Source organism: Lutra lutra, chromosome 1 (genome assembly GCF_902655055.1).
Source record: "Lutra lutra chromosome 1, mLutLut1.2, whole genome shotgun sequence".
In the NCBI taxonomy this organism is placed as follows: Eukaryota; Metazoa; Chordata; class Mammalia; order Carnivora; family Mustelidae; genus Lutra; species Lutra lutra.
Genome location: NC_062278.1, coordinates 5590633 through 5611413, shown reverse-complemented (window position 1 = coordinate 5611413; position 20781 = coordinate 5590633). Strand labels below are relative to the sequence as shown.

The 20781-nt window shown below is 42.3% G+C and overlaps 1 protein-coding gene across 2 annotated transcripts in view; it reads left to right on the top strand.

The window, feature by feature from the left end:
* Positions 1-7672, top strand: part of IGSF5 (immunoglobulin superfamily member 5) — a 45513-nt gene extending 37841 nt beyond the window's left edge. For both annotated transcript variants that reach the window (XM_047719810.1, XM_047719808.1), the window contains one exon: positions 6842-7672. In XM_047719810.1, the coding sequence (XP_047575766.1) occupies positions 6842-6937 (96 nt within the window). In that variant the 3' untranslated portion in view covers positions 6938-7672. The remainder of the gene's footprint in view (positions 1-6841) is intronic.
* The last annotated feature ends 13109 nt before the right edge of the window (positions 7673-20781 follow it).

Genomic DNA, 20781 nt, shown 5'->3' with positions numbered 1-20781 from the left:
AAAATTTACAAGTCTTAGTGACAAAGAAAAGATCCTGAAGGCAGCCCGGGAAAAGAAGTCTGTAACATACAATGGTAAAAATATTAGATTGGCAGCAGACTTATTCACAGAGACCTGGCAGGCCAGAAAAAGCTGGCATGATATATTCAGAGTACTAAATGAGAAAAACATGCAGCCAAGAATACTATATCCAGCTAGGCTATCATTGAAAATAGAAGGAGAGATTAAAAGCTTCCAGGACAAACAAAAACTGAAAGAATTTGCAAATACCAAACCAGCTCTACAGGAAATATTGAAAGGGGTCCTCTAAGCAAAGAGAGACCCTCAAAGTAGTAGATCAGAAAGAAACAGAGACAATATACAATAACAGTCACCTTACAGGCAATACAATGGCACTAAATTCATATCTCTCAATACTTACCCTGAATGTGAATGGGCTAAATGCCCCAATCAAAAGACACAGGGTATCAGAATGGATAAAAAAACAAAACCCATCTATATGTTGCCTACAAGAAACTCATCTTACACCCGAAGACACCTCCAGGTTTAAAGTGAGGGGGTGGAAAAGAATTTACCATGCTAATGGACATCAGAAGAAAGCAGGAGTGGCAATCCTTATATCAGATCAATTAGATTTTAAGCCAAAGACTATAATAAGAGATGAGGAAGGACACTATATCATACTCAAAGGAACTGTCCAACAAGAAGATCTAACAATTTTAAATATCTATGCCCCTAACGTGGGAGCAGCCAACTATATAAACCAATTAATAACAAAATCAAAGAAACACATCGACGAGAATACAATAATAGTAGGGGATTTTAACACTCCCCTCACTGAAATGGACAGATCATCCAAGCAAAAGATCAACAAGGAAATCAAGGCCTTAAATGACACACTGGACCAGATGGACATCACAGATATATTCAGAACATTTCATCCCAAAGCAACAGAATACACATTCTTCTCTAGTGCACATGGAACGTTCTCCAGAATAGATCACATTCTTGGTCCTAAATCAAGTCTCAACGGGTATCAAAAGATTGGGATCATTCCCTGCATATTTTCAGACCACAACGCTCTGAAGCTAGAACTCAATCACAAGAGGAAATTTGGAAAGAACCCAAATACATGGAGACTAAACAGCATCCTTCTAAAGAATGAATGGGTCAATCAGGAAATTAAAGAAGAATTGAAAAAAATTTATGGAAACAATGATAATGAAAACACAACGGTTCAGAATCTGTGGGACACAACAAAGGCAGTCCTGAGAGGAAAATATATAGCGGTACAAGCCTTTCTCAAGAAACAAGAAAGGTCTCAGGTACACAACCTGACCCTACACCTAAAGGAGCTGGAGAAAGAACAAGAAAGAAACCCTAAACCCAGCAGGAGAAGTGAAATCATAAAGATCAGAGCAGAAATCAATGAAATAGAAACCAAAAAAAACAATAGAACAAATCAACGAAACTAGGAGCTGGTTCTTTGAAAGAATTAATAAGATTGATAAACCCCTGGCCAGACTTATCAAAAAGAAAAGAGAAAGGACCCAAATCAATAAAATCATGAATGAAAGAGGAGAGATCACAACGAACACCAAAGAAATACAGACAATTATAAGAACATACTATGAGCAACTCTACGCCAACAAATTTGACAATCTGGAAGAAATGGATGCATTCCTAGAGACATATAAACTACCACAACTGAACCAGGAAGAAATAGAAAGCTTGAACAGACCCATAATCAGTAAGGAGATTGAAACAGTCATCAAAAATCTCCAAACAAACAAAAGCCCAGGGCCAGATGGCTTCCCGGGGGAATTCTACCAAACATTTAAAGAAGAACTAATTCCTATTCTCCTGAAACTGTTCCAAAAAATAGAAATAGAAGGAAAACTTCCAAACTCATTTTATGAGGCCAGCATCACCTTGATCCCAAAACCAGACAAGGATCCCAACAAAAAAGAGAACTACAGACCAATATCCTTGATGAACACAGATGCAAAAATTCTCGCCAAAATACTAGCCAATAGGATTCAACAGTACATTAAAAGGATTATTCACCACGACCAAGTGGGATTTATTCCAGGGCTGCAAGGTTGGTTCAACATCCGCAAATCAATCAATGTGATACAACACATTAATAAAAGAAAGAACAAGAACCATATGATAGTCTCCATAGATGCTGAAAAAGTACAGCAAAGTACAGCATCCCTTCCTGATCAAAACTCTTCAAAGTGTAGGGATAGACGGCACATACCTCAATATTATCAAAGCCATCTATGAAAAACCCACCGCAAATATCATTCTCAATGGAGAAAAACTGAAAGCTTTTCCGCTAAGGTCAGGAACACGGCAGGGATGTCCGTTATCACCACTGCTATTCAACATAGTACTAGAAGTCCTAGCCTCAGCAATCAGACAACAAAAGGAAATTAAAGGCATCCAAATCGGCAAAGAAGAAGTCAAACTATCACTCTTTGCAGATGATATGATACTTTATGTGGAAAACCCAAAAGACTCCACTCCAAAACTGCTAGAACTTGTACAGGAATTCAGTAAAGTGTCAGGATATAAAATCAATGCACAGAAATCAGTTGCATTTCTCTACACCAACAACAAGACAGAAGAAAGAGAAATTAAAGAGTCCATCCCATTTACAATTGCACCCAAAACTATAAGATACCTAGGAATAAACCTAACCAAAGAGACTAAGAATCTATACACAGAAAACTATAAAGTACTCATGAAAGAAATTGAGGAAGACTCAAAGAAATGGAAAAATGTTCCATGCTCCTGGATTGGAAGAATAAATATTGTGAAAATGTCTATGCTACCTAAAGCAATCTACACATTTAATGCAATTCCTATCAAAGTACCATCCATTTTTTTCAAAGAAATGGAACAAATAATCCTAAAATTTATATGGAACCAGAAAAGACCTCGAATAGCCAAAGGAATATTGAAAAAGAAAGCCAAAGTCGGTGGCATCACAATTCCGGATATCAAGCTCTATTACAAAGCTGTCATCATCAAGACAGCATGGTACTGGCACAAAAACAGACACATAGATCAATGGAACAGAATAGAGAGCCCAGAAATGGACCCTCAACTCTATGGTCAACTCATCTTCGACAAAGCAGGAAAGAATGTCCAATGGAAAAAAGACAGCCTCTTCAATAAATGGTGTTGGGAAAATTGGACAGCCACATGCAGAAAAATGAAATTGGATCATTTCCTTACACCACACATGAAAATAGACTCAAAATGGATGAAGGATCTCAATGTGAGAAAGGAATCCATCAAAATCCTCGAGGAGAACACAGGCAGCAACCTCTTCGACGTCAGCCGCAGCAACATCTTCCTAGGAACATCACCAAAGGCAAGGGAAGCAAGGGCAAAAATGAACTTTTGGGATTTTATCAAGATCAAAAGCTTTTGCACAGCAAAGGAAACAGTGAACAAAACCAAAAGACAACTGACAGAATGGGAGAAGATATTTGCAAATGACATATCAGATAAAGGGCTAGTGTCCAAAATCTATAAAGAACTTAGCAAACTCAACACCCAAAGAACAAATAATCCAATCAAGAAATGGGCAGAGGACATGAACAGACATTTCTGCAAAGAAGACATCCAGATGGCCAACAGACACATGAAAAAGTGCTCCATATCACTCGGCATCAGGGAAATACAAATCAAAACCACCATGAGATATCACCTCACACCAGTCAGAATGGCTAAAATTAACAAGTCAGGAAATGACAGATGCTGGCGAGGATGCGGAGAAAGGGGAACCCTCCTACACTGTTGGTGGGAATGCAAGCTGGTGCAACCACTCTGGAAAACAGCATGGAGTTTCCTCAAAATGTTGAAAATAGAGCTACCCTATGACCCTGCAATTGCACTGCTGGGTATTTACCCTAAAGATACAAACGTAGTGATCCGAAGGGGCACGTGCACCCGAATGTTTATAGCAGCAATGTCTACAATAGCCAAACTATGGAAAGAACCTAGATGTCCATCTACAGACGAATGGATAAAGAAGATGTGGTATATATACACAATGGAATACTATGCAGCCATCAAAAGAAATGAAATCTTGCCATTTGCAACGACGTGGATGGAACTAGAGGGTATCATGCTTAGCGAAATAAGTCAATCGGAGAAAGACAACTATCATATGATCTCCCTGATATGAGGGAGAGGAGATGCAACATGGGGGGTTGAGGGGGTAGGAGAAGAGTAAATGAAACAAGATGGGATTGGGAGGGAGACAAACCATAAGTGACTCTTAATCTCACAAAACAAACTGAGGGTTGATGGGGGGAGGGGGTTGGGAGAGGGGGGTGGGGTTATGGATATTGGGGAGGGTATGTGCTATGGTGAGTATTGTGAAGTGTGTAAACCTGGCGATTCGCAGACCTGTACCCCTGGGGATAAAAATATATGTTTATAAAGCTGTAAAAAAAAAAAAGAGAGAAAAAAGAAAGGATGAATACCCACGTTTTGTAGCAACATGGACGGGACTGGAAGAGATTATGCTGAGTGAAATAAGTCAAGCAGAGAGAGTCAATTATCATATGGTTTCACTTATTTGTGGAGCATAACAAATAGCATGGAGGACAAGGGGAGATGGAGAGGAGAAGGGAGTTGAGGGAAATTGGAAGGGGAGGTGAACCATGAGAGACTATGGACTCTGAAAAACAATCTGAGAATTTTGAAGGGGTGGGGGGTGGGAGGTTGGGGGCCCAGGTGGTGGGTATTGTAGAGGGCATGGATTGCATAGAGCACTGGGTGTGGTGCAAAAATAACGAATATTGTTATGCTGAAAAAATAAAAAAAAATGCTGTGTTTTGGGTCATTGACGAAAGGTATATAATTATATATATAAAGTCAGATTGTCACTTTGCTCGTTTGCAGTCTTGGGCACTTTTTTTTCCCCCCAAGGGTATCCTGTTTAGACATGATCCAAAAAAGGAAAGCCTGAAGGGCCAGGGGTGACATATGGGAATTATTATTTTTAAAAAATTTTTTAAATTTATTTTCAGCGTAACAGTATTCATTGTTTTTGCGCCACACCCAGTGCTCCATGCAATCTGTGCCCTCTCTAATATCCACCACCTGGTTCCCCCAACCTCCCACCCCCTGCCCCTTCAAACCCCTCAGATTGTTTTTCAGAGTCCATAGACATATGGGAATTATTGATACAGCTTTTAGGATACCCAGATTCTTGGTCCCACCTGTGGACTCCTGGCTCAGTGGACTTGGGGTGCAGCCTGAGTGTGTCTGAATTTTAAGACAACACAGAGGGATTGTCTAAGTGACTAGGTCTATGGTAATTGGCTACCTTATAACAAGATGGAAATGAGGGGCTTTTGGGCTGCAGAGACCCTGGAGCATGTATTAAGCTGTAGGAAGGGTCAGAAAGGAAAACAAGAGAGTGATGTTCCAAACGGATGCATACCAAAATGTGATGCTTCTCTCCACTGATGATTCCTATCCGGGCTGGACTTACCGTTTAGGATATGTAATACTGACTTTGTTTCTAGAAAGGAGTTTCTGTTGGTGAAGTTCAGTAAACTCAGGTGTAACTGCCCATGAAACACGTGAGGAAAAAATTAATAAATAAAATTAGAAAGTCTCACAATTACAGCTAATGGGAAGGACAAGCACCCTTTGTTTTATATGAAGTCATGGGCTTTGCAAATGTTTTGCATCTTGGTGAATAGTTAACACAAAGAGTCCCCCTTTTCCTTTCCTGTTTCCAGGGCTCAACTCCCTGCCAGTCAATTTTTCTGTTTATTTTGGGCAACTCTGTTTCTTTCTCTCCAGAGTCTGTCAGTTTTGAACGGTGAGCGCATTTGAACGGTGAGCGCATGAACGTCTTGAAACGCGGATCAAGTCTTCCCCTCTAATCACCACCCTTCTGAGATAAACAGAAATACACTCTTGATAAATTTAGAAAACAGCAACGCGTTAGCGTAGCCCAACAGGGAAAACAAAAGGCAAACCACAAATGCAAAAATGTCAAGCCTATTCACAGCAGAAGGCCAGTTCTTAGAGCAGGGTGGTGAGGTGGCTCCCCCAGCTTCTTGTTCTCCCCGTGTGACTGGGAGTCACTAAGTTAAGCCCCAGAGCCAGAGTGATTCTATCCTCAAGACTTAATGACATTCCATTGCGACGTAAATAATGCATGGTGCCCAGTTACATTATTTAGGATGTGCAAGGCAGCTGCAGTGCCCTGGAATCTGAGCTGACAGTCTCAGAACTGGCAGGAAAACATAGCACATGCTTTGCAATAGGGCAGTACTGCTGGGCAAGCACTGGCCCATCTGGAGGAGTGTGCGGAGTGCCTGCAGTCACATTTCCCAAGGGGAATGGCAAAGACCTCTGAGAGGAGGCGGCTGCATGGCCTCCCAAGGAGAGAGGAGGCTGACCTGCTCCTCGCCTTTAGAATGAAAGTCTGTTTTTAAAGAAGGTTGCAAATATTTTATATTTTCATACCGATTAGAATGTCCTCAGGAAGATTGAAAAAAAAAAAAGAAAAAAAAAAAAAGAAAGCAAACCGGAAGAGTGCATCTTTCCTGTCATTTGCCTTCATACAAACAAATTCTGGATTCTTTGAACTGCATTACTCGTTAGGCCCTGAGCTCGGACATCTCTGGAGCGTGTGGTTATTGAAATAATGCAAGAAAGGAAGGATGTGTGTTAACATCTTTGGTTTCTCTCTGGACCCTCATGCGTCTTCTTATCTGATGAGTGGAGCTATCGGCTCAAGTTTGCCTTTTATGTCGCTCTCTACTGATAAAACCCACCCTCCTCCCTTTGTTCCCAGGGACCTGACCACTGGTCACCGGGACCTGCAGGTTGTCCGCAGGTTTTCTTCATCATGGCCAGTCCTAAGACTGTCAGGAATGCAACTCTGGTCTAGCCAAGATGTCCCTCCAGTTCCATTTTGCACATGGATGATGACCTGCCTCACGCCGACACGGTTTCGACTTCCTCTCTGTCCCGAGGCTGGGCTCCCACTTCACTAGCATTTCGGGGACAGAGCGAGGCTGGAGTGATCAGAATGGACACTTCATGTGGGGAGAAAGAGTCCATTTCCCCACCTTCCAGGGTAAAATTTGGCTTTTGAAATGTTTCAAGATTTTCATGAACTCCACCAAGTTTCTAAGTAAAGCTGCAAATTCATCATCTTAATTTACGTGTCACTCGACACTCCTTCTTGCTAATCCCATCAATGGTGGATAAACCTCCATCTTACCATGACTTTTAAAACATATTTTTGTTCTCTTACGTCCTATGAAGACAATATTTATGTGTGTTTAGCACGTGGGGCATTAATGTATATTATCTGTGAAAAAGGAGCATATGCATTAGGATCAATCAGAAATCTAAGATTTCCTGGAAAATCAGAATTTATAGGTTAAGAATAAGATTAAATTCAAAGCCAATGGGCATACTATGAAATATCTCAGTATTGGATATTTACGTGAAGGCATTCACTTTTATCTGCTCCTTATCAGGCTGCTCTCATGTCGTCTGATGAGTTAGATGTGGATTATGATTTGTGGGGGATGTACCTTACATGCCACAAATGCCGTGAAAAAGCTGGAAATGGGTAACATGTTCTTTAATAAATAAAAGAGAAAACACCAAAGAATGTTATCGCCTTTCTGAGTTCTGAACTATTCAGGTGGTGGCTTAAGGAATCATGACATTTAGGAGATGTCTATTAAAAAAAAAATCACATTTTCATATTAGTCTTTGATTATTGTACATTTGCCCCACAGAAGTTAATATGAATGTTGCTATAAAGAATAAAATTGCTGCCTTTTCCAGATATTGTTTTTTCATGTGAATGTTGTCAGTGAATTTCCTGCCTACCCGTCTCTTCATGTTCACCCCAGAGGCAGGGCTGTTATTTGGCAGAGAGCTGAGCCAGTTGGTACAGATTTCTGTGATGGTTAGTAATTAGCAACTGCTCAGTAATTAACAACATACCCAACCTTGGTACTGCTAACATGGAATGTGACTTTTAAAATGTGTTAAGGTTTTAGTGCTGCCTTAGAATTAGGCAGTAGCAATGACAGTCGCTAGTGTGTGCTGAGTGCCGAACATATGTTAAGCCCAGGGAGGAAAGATGGGGCGACTCACTGGGACCCCCATATCCCACCAGCTTTCCCTGCACTGTCCCCATTGTGCAAACACCAGCTGCTCCCAGGCTCCTTCTGCAGTAAAATAATAGACATATTTCTTCCTATAGAATCAATGCATGTTTATTATTAAAAAAGTAAAAATACAGGGTTAAGAAATGATTTTAAAATCACCCCTAATTCTATTGTTCAGAAGCAGGTATTACCAGGTAAGTATATATCTGCTCACACATACATATGTTCACGTGGTTACACACACATACATATTTTGTGGAATTTGGACCATTTCATAGCTTACTCTTCTCACTTGACACTATCCTGAGGAGAATTTCTGTTAATAAATACTTGCCTACAACATTTTACTTCATTTGCTTAATAAAAATATCTTCTTGAAGTGTAAGTCCAGAAAAGTACACAAACTGTTGGTGTGTAGCTTGGTTACTATTCACAACGCATATAGGGCTTGAGTGGGGACATGAAGAATGGGAGCGCCCTAGCATCCCAACCTCCCCATGTCCCTCAAACCACTGTCTGCCCCTTCCTCAAAGGTCACCTTTCTCAAAGTTTCCTTAAAATGTGTTATGATCTTAGTGATTCTTCAGAGTCAAAGATGTCAATTCCTCATGGTGATGTTTCTCCTCATTTAACACTCTGCTTGTGAATCCACTCAGTGGTCGACAGACCTACATACCACCATGATTAATAAAATATTTTTATGATCTTGAATCACATTCTGCCTCTACCCTGAGCCCCCTCGTGTGACTCAACCACTAATTCCAGGGCCGGTTGCTGGCACACACATTGGGCTGCGTCAAGTGTCCGTTCTGATTCACTGGCACTCATACGTTATCTGTTCTGAGGGGCTGGTTCTCTTGCTGTACGGGTTGTCAAATATTTTGAGGATCACCACTGCTTAGAGGATCCTGAAAAAAATGTCATCTCTTCCAGGACCGTGTCACTACCGGAAGGGAATTGGCTGCCTATTTCCTTTGAAGTAGAGGTAAAATGCAAAATGTTTTTTTTTTTTAAATTTTTATTTAATTTTTAAAATTTCTTTTCAGTGTTCCAGAATTCATTGTTTATGCACCACACCTAGTGCTCAATGCAGTACATGCCCTCCACAATACCCACCACCAGGCTCACCCAACCCCCCACCCCCTGCCCCACCAAAACCCTCAGATTGTTTTTTTATTTTATTTTATTTTATTTTATTTTATTTTATTTTATTTTATTTATTTGACAGACAGAGATCACAAGCAGGCAGAGAGGCAGGCAGAGAGAGAGAGGGAAGAAGGCTCCCTGCTGAGCAGAGACCCCCCCATGCAGGACTCGATCCCTGGACCCTGAGATCATGACCCGAGCCAAAGGCAGAGGCCTAACCCACTGAGCCACCCAGGCACCCCTCTATTTTTAATTTCTTAAGGAATCTTCACACTGTTTTCCAAAGTGGCTGCACCAACTTGCATTCCCACCAACAGTGTAAGAAGGTTCTCCTTTCTCCACATTCTCTCCAATACATGTTGTTGACTGTCTTGTTAATTTTTGTCATTCTAACTGGTGTAAAGTGGTTTTATTTTAATCTTCCTGATTACTAGTAATGATGAAGATTTTTTCATGTGTCTGATAGCCATTTGTATGTCTTCATTGGAGAAGTGTCTGTTCATGTCTTCTGCCCTTTTTTTTTTTTTTGACATAATTATCTGTTTTGTGTGTGTCGAGTTTGAGGAGTTCTTTATAGATCCTGGATATCAGCCCTTTGTATTGTCATTTGTGAATATCCTCTCTCATTCTGTGGGTTGCCTCTTTGTTTTGTTGACTGTTTCCTTTGCTGTGCAGAAGTTTTTGATCTTGATGAAGTCCCCAAAATTCATTTTTGCTTTTGTTTCCTTTGCCTTTGGAAACATATCTTGAAAGATGTTGCTGTGGCTGATATCGAAGAGGTTACTGCCTATGTTCTCCTCTAGGATTCTGATGGATTCCTGCCTCACATTGAGGTATTTCATCCATTTTGAGTTTATCTTTGTATATGGTGTAAGATAATGGTTGAATTTCATTCTTCTACACATAGGTGTCCAATTTTCCCAGCACCATTTATTGAAGAGACTTTTTTCCACTGTATATTTTTTCCTGCTTTGTCAAAGATTATTTGACCATAGAGTTGAGGGTCCATATCTGGGCTCTCTACTCTGTTCCACTGGTCTATGTATCTGTTTTTATGCCAGTACCATGCTGTCTTGGTGATCCAGCTTTGTAGTAAAGCTTGAAATCAGGCAACGTGATGCCCTCAGTTTTTTCTTTTTTAACATTTCCTTAGCAATTTGGGGTCTCTTCTGATTCCATACAAATTTTAGGATTGTTTGTTCCAGCTCTTTGAAAAATGCTGGTGGAATTTTGATCATAATGGCATTGAAAGTATAGATTGCTCTAGGCACTAATCCAAAAGAAAAGAGAGAAGACCCAAATTAATAACATTATGAATGAAAAGGGAGAGATCACAACTAACACCAAGGAAATAGAAACAATCATCAGAAATTATTATGAACAGTTATATGCCAATAAGTTAAGCAACCTAGATGAAATGGATGCTTTCCTGGAAAACTATAAACATCCAAAACTGAATCAGGAAGAAATTGACAACCTGAATGGACCAATATCTAGTAATGAGATTGAAGCAGTTATCAAAAACCTTCCAAAAAACAAAAGCCCAGGGCCTGACAGATTCCCTGAGGAATTCTACCAAACTTTCAAAGAAGAAATAATACTTATTCTTCTGAAGCTGTTTCAAAAAATTGAAGCAGAAGGAAAACTTCCAGACTTTTTATGAAGCCAGCATTACCCTGATCCCCAAACCAGGCAAAGATCCCATCAAAAAGGAGAATTTCAGACCAGTGTCCCTGATAAATATGGATGCTAAAATTCTCAACAAGATCCTAACTAATAGGATCCAATAGTACATTAAAAGAGTAGCCACCATGACCAGGTGGGATTTATCCCTGGGTTGCAAGCGTGGTTCAACATTCGCAAATCAATCAATGTGATAGAACAAATCAATAAGGGAAGAGAGAAGAACCACTTGGTCCTCTCAATTGATATAGAAAAAGCATTTGACAAAATCCAGCATCCATTCCTGATTAAAACACTTCAAAGTCTAGGGATAGAGGGAACATTCCTAAACTTCATTAAATTGATCTATGAAAAACCCACAGCAAATATCATCCTCAATGGGAAAAAGCTGACAACCTTCCCTTTGAGATCAGGAACATGACAAGGATGCCTACTCTCACCACTCTTGTTCAACATGGTACTAAAAGTCCTAGCAACAGCAATCAGACAACAAAGAGAAATAAAAGGTATTCAAATTGGCAATGAAGAAGTCAAACTCTCTCTCTTCAAAGATGAAATGATACTTTACATGGAAAACCCAGAAGACTTCACCCCCAAACTACTAGAACTCATTCAGCAATTCAGCAATGTGGCAGGATACAAAATCAATGTACAGAAACCAGTTGCTTTCTTATACATTAACAATGAAAATACAGAAAGGGGAATTAGAGAACAGATTCCATTAACTATAGCACCAAGAACCAGAAGATACCTGGGAATAAACCAAAAAGGATCTGTACTCGAGGAACTACAGAACACTCATGAAAGAAATTGAAGAAGACACAAAAAGATGGAAGACCATTCCATGCTCATGGATTGGAAGAATAAACATTGTTAAAATGCAGAATGTTTAAAACCCATGATTATTGCTGTATTATTTTCCCAAGATACTTTTATGGGCAAAAACATTGCTAATTCACCTGGTTAACCATAAGACCCTCGCTTATCATAACTTCTTTACTCTGTGCCAGTATGGGTCTGTCTCCCAGCACCATCCTTGAGTGGGTAAAGTCAAGCAGAAAGATAAGGGTGTCATGAGACCCTTTGGGCAGAGCTGGTCAATGAGCAAACTCCATACTCTTCACTTCATGATTTGCTCTCCTTAAACCACCACAGCTCCCTGATCCGGAAACAAGGCAAATGTCATGTCAGTTATGCCTTTTGTAACCATTGCAGAAGCTAGCATTCTGTAGGCATTCAGTAAATACTGAGATCAAACAGGTCAATATTGAGAAAGACCGTATATCGAAGCATAACGAATATTTGCCATCTGCCTGCTGTAAGAATCGTATTTCTGTGGTTATTCTAGGAGACAGCAGGAGTTGCATGTAGAATGTCATTGAACTTTAAGTTTTGAATTCTGCAGAACAAGGCCAAAGGAATTTCATGGAAATGTCTCCAACTCAGGACTTCCTTACAGTAGTTTATTGCAGAAGTAAGATTTCTCAGCCAGTTTTTTATCGCACAAGATGTGGCAAGTTATTTGAACAGAACTATCCATAGCTGCGTTGTCCAATACCTTTGCACATGAGGTTGTTTGCATTTAAATTATTTGAAAGGAAATAAAATGTAAGATCCATTTTCTGGGTCCCACAAGCCACACATCAAGTGCTCAGTAGCCACGTATGGCTAGCAGCCACCAGCTGGGCAGTGCAGATGGAAGATTTCGCTGCTGCAGAAAATTCTACAGGACAGTGTTGACCTAGAGTTAGCTACTTGGAAATGACCTTGATGTGTCAAGGATGGGCTTTTTTTTTTTTTTAAAGATTTTATTTATTTATTTGACAGAGAGAAATCACAAGTAGGCAGAGAGGCAGGCAGAGAGAGAGGAGGAAGCAGGCTCCCCGCTGAGCAGAAAGCCCGATGTGGGGCTCGAACCCAGGACCTGGGATCATGACCTGAGCCGAAGGCAGCGGCTTAACCCACTGAGCCACCCAGGCGCCCCAAGGATGGGCTTTTTTACACACACAGCCAATCGGTGTTTTCTGTCAGTCTTATGTCTGTGTACTTGCCAGTTTCTATTTAGGAACCCTGTAACCCCCAAGGAAGCTCTCAACTGAAAATGGTATTTTGCTGGTCTGGTAAATTCATCTCTTCCTTCCGCATTGCAGAGAGCTGAAGCAGGCTCAGGGGGATGCAATGAGAGGGATCAGTCATAGCAAAATGTCACGGCCAAGGGTGTTCCTCAGAAAGGCAGATGGGACTACTGCTAAGGAGTCGCTGTGAGGTGCAAGCGTCCTTAAACCAGTATCTCTCACATATGTGTGTCATAAAAGCCTCACCGTGGGAACCACACCTGTCCATCCTTCCAGGCATCTTTGACCTTGCTTGGTTCCTCTGTCAGATTCCAGGCCTGCCCCCTGAACTCAGGGGCATTCCACAGCTTACTTGGAGTAGGACGTAAGTAGTAACATCAACACACGGAAGGTAATTGGAGACCTCAGATAGAAATGTTTCCTTTGTTCTATGTGGTCCTGACCTTGGAAACCATTAGAGGCATTAAAGTTGTCTTGCCTCATCCTGGGAGTTTGATGACCAAAAGCATGAATTGTGCTGCCAAACATACAGGAGACACTGTGCCAACAACCAAGCCTTGCCGTGGGAGTGTTCCCGATGTCGTTGGGGAAGAGTGCTCCATCTCGTGTGAAGAGGGAGGAGAGTCCTCCTCGTGGAGCACCTGAGATCTTGCAGCAGAGATGAGAAGGATGTGGGAGGACAGTAAAGAAGGGCTAGGAGGGCAGCAGAATAGGACAGGGGGTGGAGCAGGCCTGAGGAGCTGTTATCATTCTCAGAGCTGATGGGACAGGGAGAGGAGGCTAGACTGGTATGGAGAGGCCCTTAGGTGAGGGGACACTGCCAAGTCCTGGATGCCTGGCAGTGGGGAGGAAGGTACCAAGACCCTTCTCCTCATGCTCCTGCTCGTGCCTCCTGTTGGCCAAGCACTACCAGAACCAGAGATCCATGGGGCCCTGTGATGTTGTCCATACAGGGCAGAGAAGGGCAGAAAATGGATGTGGACAGCAGGCAGGCAGAAGATGTCCAGCCTGGAGGATCTGGAAACATTTGGGAAACGGAAATCAAGGAATGGAGAATGTGTTTATAAACTCATGGGGAAAGATGTGTGGTTGAGTAGCATTCCACTCTCCTTTCCTTAGGGATGAATCCATTGACCAAAAGAGGACACTATTGGGGAAACAGGAATTTGGCTATGCTGAACTTGAGTAGGTTACGGCTTTGGTGACACATCAGCAGACCAAAGTGTGGATGGCGAGCCCCTGAAGTCTCTTCTGACACTTGCCTTTGTTGAGATGCGCTCTCTCTCTCTCTCTCTCTCTCTCTCACACACACACACACACACACACACACACACACACACACACACACCTGCCCCGTCCTCACCTGACATGGCCCAGCTGCTGGGACCAAAACTGCTCCCAGGTTGAGTGTGTGCAGATGTCCCTGGTCCCCGCTGCACGGGGAGGGAGCTGTGCTCGTCTGCAGATGGTAAATATTTAACTCTCACCTAGTTCAGCCTGTAAATCACGCCATGGGCTATGGCCTCGTGTGAGACACAGTCTTCAGCATTTCTGAAGCAGGTGCTCTGATGTCTCCCTGGACCTGGATGACATGCAGAGCTGGAAGTGGCAGGCCGGGTCTTGGGCTGTGAGCCACCCATTTGCTTTCCCTCCTTTGTTGGCAGAGGCATGTTATTTCTTGCAACACAAAGTGATTTGGAACCCACAGACTGACGAGAAGATTTATGAGACTTACTGCCCTGCCAATGGCTTCGGACTGAGAGATTCGTGACCAGCATGTAATCCTACTGGGCTGACAGAGCAGATAATGAGGGATTCCAATAAAGTCTGTGGGGGAAATATGGTGGAGAATATACTGATGATTGTTCTGTTCGGAAACCTTAAGAATCTATGCTATTTTACAGCATAACTTAATTTGAGAACAATTGGTAATATTATGCCTCAATTTCATGGCTCATAAAGTCTGAGGTAGTTCAAATAATAGCAAATTATTGTCTAAATCAAAAACTAATTTTAAACACTATAGTTGGTCTAGTTTTTTCCTTAGAAAGTGCAAATAGTGTGGGGTTAGGTGAAATGTGGTTACCCTGAACGTTTTATCCTCGCAGTAGCAGGGGATGGAAGAAAGTGCCCGTTCCTTCTGCATCTTTAGAGTTATGTGGTGTGTGGCTGTGTGTGTGCATGTTTAAGGTATTCATTATGTGATGTGCATACGTGTGCATCTGTGTGCGTGTTTGCATATGTGTCATGTTGATTGTGTGATGTGCATGTGTGTGCATGCATGTGCCTGTGTCTCTGTGTAGTATGTGTTTGCACGCATGTGCATGTGTGTGTATGCCTGTGTGTGCCCATGTGTGTGGTGTTCATTGCATGATGTGCATGTGTGTACATGCATGTGCCTGTGTCTCTGTGTATGTGTGTGTATGCCTGTGTGTGGTGTTCAGTGTGTGATGTGCATGTGTGGTGTGCAAGCATGTGTGTGTGTAAGGAGCAAGGACAGGCGAGAGGTAATTGTTCAGTGTGAACTACAGGAGCTGGCAGACTAGAGCCCATGAGTCAAATTCCCTCTGCTGCTTATATTTGTATGGCCCACACACTAAGAATGGTTTTTAATTTTTAAATGGTTGAAAAGAATCAAAAGAAGGATAATATTTCATTATGTGTGAAAATTATATGGAATCTAAATTTCAGTGTCTGTAGTAGTTTTGTTGGGATGCAGCCAGTGTTTACGGATTGTCTGTGGCTCCTTGCAGGCTGCAGGGCAGAGGCATGGAGCAGAGGCTGTGTGGCCCACAGAGCGTGAAGTAATGGCTGTGTGGCCCTTTGCAGAAAGTGTGGTCTTCTGCACACGGGCAATTTCATGGGTTAGTTCACTTAATCCTTACTTAATCCTGTGGTGTGCTTTTGTCTCCATTGTACCAATGAGCAAAGTGAAGTCATATGATATGTTCCCAGAGTGACATGCCTGTCTTCTGATCCCAGGTCTTTCTGATTCCAAAACTGGTTCTCTGTCTTCTCTCCATGCTGGGTGACATCTTCCCCTGGATCTCCAGCACTCTAAGGATAAAATCTAAAATCCTATCATTCCCTGAGGCCCAGCTGGCTCTACCCCAACTCCCCTTGGCCATTTGCCACTCTCTCCAAGTCACACTCTAGAGCAGGAGATTCCACAGGGGTCCATGGTGCTGCCCACCTCAGGGCCTTTGCACATGCCTGGAATATTCACTTCCTCCCTCTTTATTTGTCTACCTCCACCTGTCCTTGGTGAAGCCATCTGCATGGTTTTGTGCTGGGTCCACTTGTTATTCTTCTCACTATGTTTCTGGGTGGGAGTTGGCAGCAGAGGAACGTGTCCAAGATGTGGAAGGTAAATATGAAGGCCCAGTGACTACATGCTCTTCTGATTATGGATGATGCTCAGATGCCCTTGAAGCTAACACATGTTGGCCCTCCAGCCCCCTGGACCTCCTGACCTCCTTCTGCTCTTCTGGTTCCTGGGCAGGGGTATATGCAGGCCCTAAGGGGCAGGGGGCTGCCTTCTGCAGGGTGCCTATGTCATGGGGGTCAGGGGAGCTGGGAGAAAACCAGGGGTCCCAGTTTTTCTTCCCAGGTCCAAGTTTGCATCCCTGCTGTCCCGCTCTTCTAGCTAATGGCAGTGACAACAGGCCCATCTTGGATGTAGAGGCAGGAACTCACCATGGACTTCTCATGGGCTTCCCTTCACAGTCCCTGGTGAGAGACTCCCCTGATCCTCTCACCTCTCTGGGCCTGTATTTCCCCGGCATCTCCTATGATTGTGTGAGGCTGAGTCGCTATAATGAACCCCTTACTCACCCCTTATGTCACTGGGAGCGTTCTGCTCCCCTGATGGAACTGTAACAAACCTACTCCCTGTTGGGTTAATGCCTTGACTACATTAACATATCGCCTTAGACTTCTATATTGTGCTACCTAGAGACACGATTATTTGTATGACAAGTTACTGAATGCCTTCTTCCTCTTTCAATTCTGTGAAGGTGGGCATCTCCATGGATGCCTTGTTCCCTGTGTAGCCTGGGGTGTGCTCAGTACATACTTGTACAATGAATGATTTATGCCGAGAGCATGTGAACACTGATTTTGTTTTCAGGCAATTGCTCACATTGTTTTCAGCCACCTCTAGGCTGTCAAGATCCATGGGCTAATGTCCTTTAGTGGCCAGTTTCCATTCATTGGCTCACCTGGTGCCAGAAACGAAGGGGCCACAAGCTCCCACCTGCTGTTAAAAGACAACACCGTTAAGGTCATCACCATGAGTGTTTTGGTCAGGGGGTCCTTGTTGAGTTGCATTTTCCCTCTTGGAGGTCTGGAGGACCCCACCAGCATGACACAGGGGAAAGAGCTGTAGAGAAGCAATGGGGCTTGCTGTCCAGGTGACCTTGGGGATGTCACCTGATTCATGTGAGCCATATTGCACTGGGAAAATGTGTGAGTATGGGTGGGTACTTGAAGTTCTTAATGACTGACAGGTGCCAGTGGCTTTCAGTTGAGGGCAGGTTTCCTTGGAAGAAGCCTGCAAAACTCTCAAATGATGGATAGTGAGAGACCTGTTTTTATGAGCTTATGTTTTACTGTAAATATTTCACAGTAAATAAAAACATAAAATGTGTTTATTGTGCATGGAGGGCACCAAATTTTCCATGAATTCAGTGGCTTAGATTGCAGTTGGTTTTGGGAGGGGCTTCATCCAGGGTGATTTGCCCTTTTGTCAAGTGGCATCACCAACAGCACCACCACCTGTGGTCTCTGAGTTGCTCTCAGGAGACACAGGGATGGAGCCAGAATCAGAGCTGCGGTGTTCCCGGTGATTCTCAGTGTGGAGGCTGGGACTGGATGGCTTCCTGTGTCCTGGATGGAGTTCCACGGAGCATTGCCTTTGCTCTCTTATAAACAGCTTCCCTGTTGAATCTCCTTTATACCATATATAGGGCATTATGTTGGAGGTTTTTTTTTTTATCTTGAAACTTAGGCATCTAAGGAAGTTATGTTGTCTATGAATTTAATTTCAGAATAGTAGAACAGTCATTGCAAAATAATTGTTTTTTTTTAAAGATTTTATTTATTTGACACAGAGAGAGTGAGCACAAGCTGAGAGAGTGGGAGAGAGAGAAGCAGACTCCCCACTGAGCAGGGAGCATGATGCAGGGCTCGATCCCAGGATCCTGGAATCATGACTTGAGCTGAAAGCAGATGCTTAACTGACTGAACCACCCAGGTGCCCTACAAAATCATTGTTATTCAAAATGGTGTTACATTCAAAAGGATAAGAGCCTTCAGACTACCTGTCAATGTCCTTCTAGCTTCATGGCATTACTGCATCTCTCCCATCCCCACAGCATCACATTTGACTTCCTGAGGAGCTTTAGCAAAGGGTAAGAAGAGGAACCCTCCATGTTACCATGTTTGGGTATGGATTTCTTCTCTTTCAATCTATTGTTCCCCTTACCTATGTGTTTACATGTAATTCCTTGAAAATATTTGAGTGATGGAGAATTACCAGTGACATCAGAGCCCCGTTGGAGAGCTTTCTAGCACTATGCTTGACATTTGTCTGTTTGCAGGATACATTTCTTCTTGTGCTGAATTCAGCATTTACATGCAGCAATCTGGCTGCTTAACATTGGATAGGGACTCTAATTTTGCTCAGGGTAGAGACAGCTGGAAAAAACAGTCAGTCAGACTTCAATGAGAAAATGCTGGAGAAAGTAAAAAATTGTGGCTTTTCTTGAAGCTATAGAAGTCAGAGATCTAAGATCACAGGGCAATAGAATAGCCTGAAATCCAGAGACAGAGCCCTTCCCCTAGGAAAGGCAGGACATTAGCAGTGGGACAGAACATTGGAGGAAGTCCCCTGGACTATACAAGTGTTTCAAAGAAATCAGCTAAAATTTTAAGTGATTGCTCCTAGGCTGGGGTGGAGTAGCATGCCAGCAGAGAGTTCCTGGGAGCAGCAGACACAAAAGGGTTCACACTCACTCACAGACTCTGTTCCTTGCACCTCCATCAGGGACTCTCCAGAAAGACCAGGGTGGGAGGCTGGAGAGAGCCTTGTTGGGTTGTGGTCAGTCACCTTCTCCCTGTGTCCTCACGTGCTTGTGTCTCTATGCATATGCATTCTTGGTCTCTTCCTCTTCTTATAAGGACACCAGTCAGATTGGATTAGAATCCACCCCTTATGACCTTATATTGCTTTTATCACTTCTGTAAAGACCCCATTGCCAAAGATAGTCACATTCTGAAGTACTGGGGGTAGGGCTTCAACATATATGGCTTTGGGGGGAAACAACTCAATCCATAATGATACCAATAACTAAAACAACACAAACCCAGTTCCATCCTAACTAATTTACTCAAGCCTCAATACTTAAAAAAAAAATAACTTGTCATCCTATTATTAGTGTTTCCATATTGCTGTAGTCACTATCGTTGCCATGATTAAAGGCTAGATAATATTTCTTTCAGTGGATTTGTTATTCCTGTGTTCTTTCCTACTGTTGTGCATTTTATGTTAGTTCCTTTTTTTTTTTTTGCAAGGAAAAATTTTTATGCACCTATTTTCCATAGGTCGGAATAGTGTGTTAGGGTAGATTCTAAAAAGAGAAATTAGTGTGTGGAAGGGGATGACTCTTCATGTGGTGAATTGTGTCCCCTGCAAATTCATGTATTGAGCCCCAGCTCCCATTATAATGGTATTTAAAGGTGGGGCCTTTGGGGGGTAATAAAGGATAAATGACATCATGAGGGTGGGTCCCTAATCTGATGAGACCGGTGTCCCTGTAAGAGGAGGAGGAGGCACCAGTGCCCCTTCCCCACACCTCACCCCTAGTGTGTGCCTACAGAAGAAAGGCCATGTGAGCACACAGAGCTGACTACCACAACCTCTTTGACACGTTACACGTGCATTACTTTCCCCCAGTAAAGTCATCTACGTTTTCTTCTGGCCATTTACATAAAGTTCTCTGTGTGACCCCCTCTAAATGACTTCTATAAACTTTTATAAACTTAAGACATTCAAATGCATTTCCTCATTTAAATAATTTATGCAGATATATGTCAGATCCAGGCACTGATATCCCACAACTGAAAGTCATGAATTTTGTATCTTTAAGCTTATCAATAACAAAGCAGTACACTAATTCCAACATTTCTTTATTTTTAGATCAGCCCTTTCATGTACTGGGAAATATACATATGACCAAATGACCAAAACTAAACCAAATCCAATAAAGCCCCAAACCCCCCAAATTGAAAAGCCCCTGGAGTTAAAGAAATTCATGCATAAGCTTTATAGATATTTTATCATAGCCATTTTCCCAAAGTATATATTTTTTGTATCTTCATACACAAGAGTATTATCTGAATACATGTTGCTTTAATATGATTTATGTTAGTTTAAGACACAGGAAAACTTGGATGAAACACTTCTGTCATGTGTGTCAGCAAATACTGGGAGTGAGATCATGTAAAAATTAAAAATGAGTAGTCAAAGAAAGATGGGCCATCGCTGGATGATCTGAATTCTCTGATCATCCAAACATTTTGTTCCCCCTGGTATGTGGGTTCTCTGGGACCACGGGAGTATCACGTGGATGGAGGGTCAAATTTTGTTTCATAGCCTTTGTTTTGCTGTCTTCAATTGAAGCTAAGGAGTCAGTCAA